Below are 10,613 nucleotides of genomic sequence, written 5' to 3' on the forward strand. Positions count from 1 at the left end.
GTGTGCTAGCGATCAGAGGTAAAAAAAGGATTCAGTAATACATCCTGATGCGGGAGGCATCTGTCACCAGGGATAGGAGCCCATTTACTTTGCTCCAAAATTACCATCAATACTAAATAAAATTTTCATGATCAGTTAGTATAATGCCAATTTGGTACTTGTTCTGGTTGCCTTGGCTTTTGGGTTGCTTAGTTGCTTAGTTTGGCTTGCTAATCTGCCTTAAAGGTGGACGAGGATTTAATTTTCTTCTAGAAAGAAACTTTGTTGTATTTATTTTCATGTTATCACTGTGAAGCTGCTTTGAAACAATCTGTATTATAAAAAGTGCTATATAAATAAAGGTGACTTGACTTGACTGTCACTACATGCAACTTTCAGCTATTTAACTTTTCCAAATACAGCACAAAGTCATGACACATTAATTATTCAGTGCAGTCATTGATTGACAGACAAATCATAAAATGTAACAATAGTGAATTTAATTATTGACAAATATATACAAAACAAATAGTACAACAGTATTGGTCATCAGGCGAATTTGCTGGCCGGCTCCCAGGTGTCCTCCCATACTCTGCCACTGTAAATAGTCCAAAAGTCATCTTACACACAGCATATACAGTACAGCCTACAGCTCACAACTAGTCTTCTGGCTCAAGTTTGAAGATATGTCATCTGAAGCTGAAAAATAAAGGTTTACCCTTTTTCTGTTGGATAATTTCTTTTGGTTTATTTTATATGGCGTTTGTCAAGCAGCAGTCATTTTGTTCCATGTGAAAAGTACTGGACTCAGTCGCTTGGACACAGTCATCCCTACAGTCAACACTTTGAAGTTCTGCATCGGGTTAACCGTGTCGCTATGCAAATACTCACCACAACGGGATGGGCACAGAAATGATGTGGTTAAAGGCCTCTATGTCGGCCGCAGAGGGGGTCAGCAAAGACGCAATGGCACAACAAAGGCATCTGTGTCGCATCTACATGTAACTATGAATTGGGCTTAAGACCCCATCAGAGCTGAAGTGGACTAGAAAGTGATCTGCATCATCTTTAAGTGAACTCATTATGTGAACACAAAGAGACAAGAGTTGTTTTTGGTTCAGTCCACCTCACAGGCCATTTAAATTGGTCTACATTTTGTTCATAATGGGAGGTTTCACTTTGTAAAAAATAACTGCTGTTTGGCAAACACTGTATAAAATAACACAAATAAACAAAATAGAATTAGCAAATGTATAGGGCAAACAGGTTAGAATGTATTTGCTTCAGATGTCATATGACCAAACTTGAGCCAGATGACTACTTGAAGGCTGGTGTGCACGTTCTCATGCGGTCTCAGTTCAGTTCACTTTAAAAGGGATCTAGAATGCTTAGATAGTTCCTTGTGCCCAAAACAATTATCAGTCCCACTTTCACTTTCACTTCAAAGTTCACTTTGAAGGCTGAAAGGGACCAGGTTTTTAAAACACTAAGACTGTGTGGAGCTATGGATTTAATTACATCAGCCATCACTTACCAGGAAGAGCAAGGTAGCCAGTGCACTTTGACCTCTGCTGCCTTCCCCTGCAGAAACATGCACACACACACACACACACACACACACACACACACACACACACACACACACACACACACACACACACACACACACACACACACACACACACACACACACACACACACACACACACACACACACACACACACACACACACACAGACACACACACTTAATCAGGTTAGTGAACTGTAATGATTTTACCATTCAAATAATGTTTTTACTTAGCTCTCTATACTGGCGTTCTTACTTGGAACATCATTTAGTTGACAATAGTACTTATGTATTTTTTGTAAGCTCAATAAAAAATAAGAATATGTTGCACTCCATTTTTTGTTGCAATTTTTGTTTAGGATTTACAGTATGTCCCTTACGAAAAAGAAGTTAATTCAAGTTTTCTATTAGTATACTTTTTTTAAACAAACAATAAGAAAGTATACTTTAAGTCTAAATTTTATCATTCTCAAAAACATACTTTATGTACTTCGTAGAAATACAATTAATTACACTTAAGTGTACTTGACTTATACTGAGAGAAAAGTCCCATTATATTTGGCCTTTACTTGTACTCTATCTTTTGATTGAGATATACTTAAAAGTATAATTAAGTATTCAAAGTATTCAAACGGTTTTGATCGAGTAGCCTATTAAATAAACTTTTTTTTACATAGTTTCATATACAGTCTTATGAAACTTGTGAAAATATTGTTTAGAATATTGATATAAAACAGCTATGTTTCTAATTCTGCATATCTGAAATTTTGTGTAGGCTAGTCCACTGGCATCGGTACATCGGAATTTACTTTAATTCTACTTTACTCTTTCCCCACCATTGACTGAATTTTCCAGCTATCCATGTTTTTCACTGTTATACGGTAGGATGCGCTATGACACATCTCCTAGTACAGAAACTCAAAACACAGAAGAAGAAGAAGCTGAACCAAGTGATAGTAGATTACTCACGCAAATGTAAAATAACGTGATCATCAAATATTAAACAGCTTGTAATTCAAAAATGCTTAATATTACCAAATGAAATGAAGCGTAACACATGAAGAGAAAACGACTGTGAAGCTTTGGGGTTGTTGGACTTGATCTACTCCATCTGTGTTTTGATCACCGTTCTGAATCTGATCAAGGCGCAGTCTTTGACAAAAATGTGATTTTCTCAGCTTCTTTGTTTAAAATGTTGCCTTTATGAAAATAACCCGACAAGTGTTGATAAAAAAGAAAGCATGAAGCTAATAAAATGTTATTAAAATTAAAGTACAGTTAAATGTATTTTTCAAGTATAAAAAATAATATCTACATTTGAACATAGTAGTATACAGCAAGTGCAAAATAATATATAAATAGTATAATGTTATGTTCACTTAAAGAAAACTTACAAGTATACTTGCAGTATAAACTTCTAAACTAGCAGTTTACTGAGAGTACACTTCAGTGTGTACTTTCCTAACTAAAAAATGTACTACTTGTATTAAAATAGTAAATCTACTAGTATACTTATAAGTTCACTTGTAGTAAAGATGCATTAAAAATGAGAAACCTAGTTGTGTACTTAAAGTTTACACTTTTAGTACACTTAAACGTATACTTTTTATACTAAAAGTGGGCCAATTTAGCCCCAAGCAGTATTGAAATAGTACACATTGATACTAGTATACTTACTACATAAAGTATACTTAAAAATATACTTGAACATTACTTAAGTATACTTCATAAAATAACTTGAAGTATACTTTTTTTTTCCTAAGGGGCAGCACTTGTGAGAGGGTTGATAGTTGAAAAAGTTTGATACCTACTGCTCAGTGTTACTGTTTTGTCACATGTGGATTGAAAGATGAGACAGACATGAGTCAGGAGATAATCAGACAGCCTAATGAAAAATATGGTTCTACATCTTACCCCATTCATCCGTCTTTCCAATATTTTATCGTATGGATAAATTGTCTGTCGACTGCATTTGCAACCTTAAATGACAAAGGGCAAAAAAAAACGTTTGGTTCATTTCAAATGGGTCTGAGTTTGCTTGAGGTGTTCATATATGAGTCACTGTTCTTAGTTCACTTTGAGGGCTGAAAAAGACCAAGTGTGAATACACCCTGAGTTTGGTCCAATTAAAGGGGGCTACATGCAAAAACACATTTACACCCAACACATGGCTGCTGATATACACATGGGGTGCAAAGAATAGAAACAAATATACACATGGGGTGCAAAGAATGTCTACTTGCTTTTTGTTTTCTTCTTTTTGGCCAGGGTAGAGGGTGGGGCTTGTGTGGCTCCTTTACCTGTGGCTTAGGGTGCAAGGGGAAAAGATTAAGAATTATATAGTTCAGTATCTTGGGGAAGTGGCTTAATTAATAGAAGGGGGTGAAATTCACATTGGTTAACTTATTTTATATTAATACAATGATTACAAAAACCATGGGACCAATTTACAGATGTGGTGCAAGGCAAGATTACTTACTTTGTCTTTTCTTTAGTTCAGGTTGGATGGATGGTGGGGCTCGTTTGCCTTGGCCTGGGGTGGATGGTAGGCGCGGGGTGGATAGTGGGGCTTAAGATGCAAGGGAAAAAGGTTGAGAATTGTATATTCAGTATCTTGGAGGAGTGGCTTAATTAATTAAAAGAGGTGAAATTCACCATGTGTAACTTGTTTTATATTGTGCACTGATTGCAAAAAAAACATAGGACAAATTTACAGATGTGGTGCAATGCAAGATTACTTACTTTGTCTTTTCCTGGGTGGTAGAGGCTCCACATGCTGCTGAGCCTGAGAGTCGATCGTAAATAGTTCAAGTGTAATAATTTGCTGGTCTGTTGGGGTAGGCTGGTCTTGTGGGATTAGCTGGTCTAGGGGCAGGGGCTGGTCTTTCTGGGGCTGGTCTTGTGGGATTAGCTGGTCTAGGGGCAGGGGCTGGTCTTTCTGGGGCTGGTCTAGGGGCTGATCTTGTGGGATTAGCTGGTCTAGGGGCAGGGGCTGGTCTTGCTGGGGCTGGTCTAGGGGCTGGTCTTTCTGGGGCTGGTCTAGGGGCTGGTCTTGTGGGATTAGCTGGTCTAGGGGCAGGGGCTGGTCTTGCTGGGGCTGGTCTAGGGGCAGGGGCTGGTTTTGCTGGGGCTGGTCTACGGGCTGGTTTTGTGGGATTAGCTGGTCTAGGGGCAGGAGCTGGTCTTTCTGGGGCTGGTCTAGGGGCAGAGGCTGGTCTGGGGGCTGGTCTTGTGGGATTAGCTGGTCTAGGGGCAGGGGCTGGTCTTGGGGTAGGGGTTGGTCTAGGTGGAGGGGCTGGTCTTGCTGGGGCTGGGGCTGGGGCACATCTGTTGTGAAGTTAGCAAAAATATAAATTCAGTACACATTGTCAAAGAAATCAACGACAACCACTAATGAACTATACATAAAACTTATCTTACCATCCAGTTTGATTATGAAGTCATATGCCCTCTTCATGCTGGTTAAGAAACGTGTGTTGTTTTGCGTCGGTGGCAGATGCGTGACTACATCTGCCATCAACTTGCCTGTGCCCTTGTGCCTCTGGCTGATAAATAATATGGGCATATAGCCCAAGGCAGAAAGTTTTTGGACCTGAAATGAAACAAAGTAATTAACACATTTCCAATATATTATGTTGCTACATTACTACATATATGGCAGTCCATCTACTATTTAAAGACCTAATCTGGCAAAAAATATTTGTTAAGTATGTGATGATTAAAGACATATTGTAAAATTAATACACAGAAATATTGATTCATGAGTATTTCTTAAATTGCAACTGTCTGTACTCAATTTTGTTTGAAAATAATTAATCAGATGTTGTGACAGTAATGAAGATGGCGTCTACTCCACACTGACTTTGAATCAGAAACAGAGGGCAGTTTACTTGGTGTATAAACTAGGTACTACTTGATTCATAGTTCATAGTACACAAGTATTTTAAGGTTAGTGTTGTTTTGAATATTGAGTCCCCAAGTACATACACCAATGCATATTCAAGATTTTTTTTTCACAACAGAAGTACACCTGCATAGAATGAAAATATTGAAAATATTTACATATTGTGTATGGGGAGCTTTTTGGCAAACTGTTTATCAGAGCAACTTGCATGTGATGTACATTTATTACTTGAGCGTCATGTGTGCTGCAAAAGCAATTTAATAGGGATGTATGGTGTGGTTTTTTAAAGCGATTGTCTGTCTAAAATTTCATACTGACAAGATGTGCCAACTTCCAACATCCAGGCACGCATGTGAAGCCTGGTACACAGCACACAGCATGGCTGCTATGTCCATCAACAAACATGGTACCAAATACTGTATGTTCTTTGGGCTTAATATTGATTACCACTCAATTAATGAAGCATGAGCATTTTTACTTACAGCTATTTGGGCAGAGGCCACCACCCGAGATGCATTTTTGTTTTTGACGACCCTCTGGCCCCAGTCATCATTAATTTTTGCAGCAGTTTTTTAATAACCGCTTGCTTGGCAGTGTGGCAAAACAAGCACTGCATGTTTTGCGGTTGGCCTGCTGACGGACTTGGCAGCTTGGGCAAGGCCTGAATTTTGGCTTTGTCATTCTGAAGTGTACACACATACAAAAAATATAAATATTAAATATCATACAGGGATCCGAACACACATAAGTACAAGAAAGACATAGCTAGTCAATCTTTTAGCATGTGTCATACAGCAGTAGGTTATGCTTAACGTATCACTTTTCTAACATTATCAAAGGTAATACTAGATCTGGATGTTTGCAAGCTGGCAAATTATTTAAGTGCAGAAAAATCCTGAAACATAAAGTCGCCAAGCGAGCTGTTTGCTTTCCTGTAGTCATAAACCATCTTTGAATACTGGCATTCCTCACAAAACTTAAGTTTGATTTACTTAGACTTCATGCCAACAGCAATTTTATCTTATAGGTTGGCCTATATTGTGCAGACTCCTGCAAATTTCATTTGGTGCAATAACCAGGTATTATATGCCAGTCTCTATCCATTAAATTGGTATATTGTGCGCTTAAAACAACACCAACAAATGAATCTATATTCTTTGATCCCGACCTTTACACTTTCAGTTAATTACAATGAGTGAAGAAGAGGCAGCAACCCAGGTCCTCCGTCCCTCTAAAAAGCAACCACCACTCAGATGGTAGGGGAGAGAGAGAGGGAGAGAGGGATGGAAAGAGAGTGAGAGAGAGAGAGAGAGAGAGAGAGAGAGAGAGAGGGAGAGGGATGGAGAGAGAGTGAGAGAGAGAGAGAGAGAGAGAGAGACTGAGATAACAAGACAATAAACAATACAAATAAGACAATAAACAAAACAAATGTGGCTCTTAAAAGTGCCTTTTTTTATTTTTTGATGTAATGAGGTGCTGTTTTTTTTAAAGGGACAGGGATTAAGGAACCTGCAGAGAAAGAGAAGAACAAATAAAAAAATAATAGATCACCAAACTACATATTACAATATGAATAACTACTAGGCTAAGAAGTTAAGTAAATGCTGCTCTTGTTCATTCATGCAATCACAATATCATATAAAAATTAATGATTTTAAAAAGAAGTCATTGTGTGAGCAAGGGTTCTATCATGATATTTTGAACACATCCTGGTTCTGCCTTAATTCAAATGGATAAACAATCAGGAATAACATGATCAGGGTTCTTGTATACACTTTATATATGTATATAATGCATATATACAGTATATATATATATATCCCCCAATAACCATTCCCCCAATAATCCCTCAATAAGCATTTACACGTCCAAAATAAAATTATGAGTTTATTTCCAAGAAAAAAAAAAAAAACATATTGTGTATATATGTATAGCCTATATATATGTATAGACTATATATATATATATATATATATATATATATATATATATATATATATATATATATATATATATATATATACAACATTTTTTTTTTATATAAACTCGAAATTTGATTAATTTTGGACGTGTAAATGCTTATTCATTTATCTTGCTTATTAGACTGTTGTAAGCGACTTACCGTGGTGGAATCGCGCTGGGCAATGGTTTCTGCGATGGTCGCACACAGTGACGTGTTGCACAAAATTGCGCCAAAATATCAATCATAATGAAAAAGTACAGTCTTAATATTTTATATCCTTGCTCAAAATTTTAAAGGGGTCAGCATAAATGTCTAAGTGAAGGAAACACGGGTATATGTAGCCATTACATTTAAACACATCACTTCCCAGAATGCATCCATCTCTTTGCCAAAGGATATGTCCATATTAAGCAATATAAACATTTCTGCAGTAGGCTATTTAATTTATCACAACTTTATAATCTGTATTGAGATGAAAGTTCTATAAAAGTAGACTATTCTTTTTTTGTCGCAAAAAAAGCAAAGTTGTAGGCTCATTATAAGCCATTGCAAATTGAAATACCATCGACAATTATAAAATATCCCACCTAAATTAAGGCATGTTTTAAGCCTACAGCAAATATGCAGTCGTGCAATTATGTCGTTTTAATGTAGCCCTAAATTATATTAAAAAAGAGAAAAAGTCGTGATACCGATTTAGACAAGGGTTTCTGCCCCACAAAAATGTATAGTCACCGCACCAATGATTGTAACAGTATATGCGCTGCATGCTACTGCAAAATACACAATTTGCAGCATTAAAATTAATCCCCTGAAACCATACTTTCCAGCGCAGGCAAACCGCTGGATGGATAACCCAGTTTCGTCAAAATTCAAAGATGAGGGATTTGTATTCAAATATCGGACGGCCCTCTACGTTGTAAAGCGACGAATAGGGGGTACCCTCGCCGTCGGCTTATGGACGTGAGGGGGAAATGACCAAACAGCAGTATGTGATCGAAAATTATAAAATATCCCACCTAAATTAAGGCATGTATTAAGCATACAGCAAATACACAGTCCTGCAAATATGCCATTTTAATGTAACGTTAGCCCAAAATTATATAAAAAAGAGAGAAAAAAAAGTCGTGATACCGGTTTCTGCCCCACGAAAATGTATAGTCACCACACCAATGAATGATTGTAACAGTATATGCGCCGCACGCTACTACAAAATACACATTTGCAGCATAAAATCAATCCCAAGATAAGTCGTGATACCGGTTTGTTGTTTGTTTGTTGCTATTGCAATGTTTGTTTTTTATATCGATTATACGAGTTTTTACCATCCATATAAGCTAAATTGATGCATATCTCAGTGGTATTGCATGGTATGAGTTCAAACATAAAATGAAATTTTTGCAAGGCCCCATTGAATATGTCGGCCCTTGAGTCATTAACACCGTCCACCTCACTGTGTTACGCCATGTACTGGGCTTCCTAAATGTGTCCACATCTGAGGGTTTTGACTTGACTTCAGGACCATGGACAGGTCCCTCTCCACCTCCCTCAAGCAAATGACATAAAAAAACTGAGCTGTCACATAGACAGCCTTGTTTTTTTTTTTTTTTTTTTTTTTGTTTTCTGTAATTTCACATCTATGATGAAATAAAAGCAAATTAAAATTTCATAAACATTTTGCATTACATATGCTTTGAACTACCTCCTGAAACCATTTTTATTTAACTATTCGGGCACTCGTGTTGTGTTTGTGTGTGTGTGTGTGTGGCGTGTCTATAATATTATATTAATATATATATATATATATATATATATATATATATATTATATATATATATATATATCATATATATATATATATAGACACCACACAACACACACACATATGTGTGCGCTGTGACATTTTAATACACCTGTCTTTAAGTTATATTTGGTACCCCCGTTACCACAACAACCTGCAAGTCATTCTTCTAGCTTGCGAACTGTACATCCAGGCCCTATTCTCTAAACCCCAAAGTGCACGTCTCTGATGAAAGACCTTACCTGCTTTCATTGCTGAATATATAATGCAATGAATCTACTAATACTGCTCACAGTATCTGACATTGGAAGTTTTTGGAAATGTTCTGTCTTCTCCCCTCCCTTGAGCACAGACCATAAGCAACACATTAATCATCATCTCTTACATCTTCCCCAACCGCCATGTCCCAGTTTTCATTCCCTCAGCCCATGCTCCATACTGCATTGAAGCTGCTATAACAAGATCCCGGGCTGGAAGGTCTTTCAGAGTTAAACTGCAATAGTTAAAAAAGAGCTCACTGCAAGTGATAAATGGGAAAATTAAATATTTCATGATAAAAAAAAAAATGACAATGTGTTTTTTCTAAAGAAAGGTGAAAGATACCCATAAACCACTTTTAATCATTCAGGCTCAGGTAACAAGTAACTTCGAATCACTTCACAAGCATATTTAACTGTAATCAGTATGGAGATATAGTTATCAAGCCAACTCACACTATGTATTCTCTGTATATTGTTTGTATAATTAAGAAGATGGACTTGACAATAGAAAATAAAAAAGATGACAGTAACTGAGATGCTAAAATAGTAGTAGTAACTCGTAATCTACAGTTAGCTATGATCCATTTAAGCTTTAGTATATGGTGTGCATGGCACACATCCATGTACCATCTCTCTCTGTCTATCTCTCTCTCGCACTCTTCAATGTCCTTATTCCAGCTAAAACATGGCTGGTTAGCAAGTGGGGGCGTCCTCACATTTAACGTGTTACTGCTCCATCCTCTTTTCTCCTCCTGGATAAGCCCTGTGAAGCTGCACATATATAACGCAGAAAAGGGCATGCTGTGGGCAAGGAGACTGGCTGCAGGACTAATGGCCATTCTGCATGGCATGGACCTAAGAGTGACACACTGAGAGAACTTCACATGATATAGTAACATGTTTTAGCCTATAAGCTATATCACCTAGGCTTACTGTGTCTGTCTTATTTGGCGTTTTCTTCTGTAGAAGAAAACAGTACTACAAGGCATTTCATATATTGTACACACCAAGATATTGTACACGTCACTGAACAAAAAATTGCTGAAATGCGGTGGCTCAACTATATTATCGAATTATTATTGGTGCTCAGTATTATCTAATGTTCTAAGACAATACATTGCAAACTGTTTTGCTGCC

The 10,613-nt window shown here is 37.2% G+C and overlaps 1 protein-coding gene across 1 annotated transcript; it reads right to left on the reverse strand.

Moving 5' to 3' along the window:
- Positions 1–1,501: 1,501 nt before the first annotated feature.
- On the reverse strand, positions 1,502–6,011 carry LOC109063706 (cell surface glycoprotein 1-like). The gene is made up of 7 exons (XM_042755415.1): positions 5,935–6,011; positions 4,969–5,140; positions 4,291–4,875; positions 4,028–4,117; positions 3,792–3,854; positions 3,463–3,527; positions 1,502–1,560 (listed from the first exon to the last, which is right to left on the reverse strand). The coding sequence occupies exons 2-7, from the start codon at positions 5,111–5,113 to the stop codon at positions 1,510–1,512; spliced, it is 999 nt and encodes a 332-aa protein (XP_042611349.1). The 5' UTR covers positions 5,114–5,140; positions 5,935–6,011; the 3' UTR covers positions 1,502–1,509.
- Positions 6,012–10,613: the final 4,602 nt, after the last annotated feature.

Source organism: Cyprinus carpio, unplaced genomic scaffold, assembly GCF_018340385.1.
Source record: "Cyprinus carpio isolate SPL01 unplaced genomic scaffold, ASM1834038v1 S000006695, whole genome shotgun sequence".
Classification (NCBI taxonomy): Eukaryota; Metazoa; Chordata; class Actinopteri; order Cypriniformes; family Cyprinidae; genus Cyprinus; species Cyprinus carpio.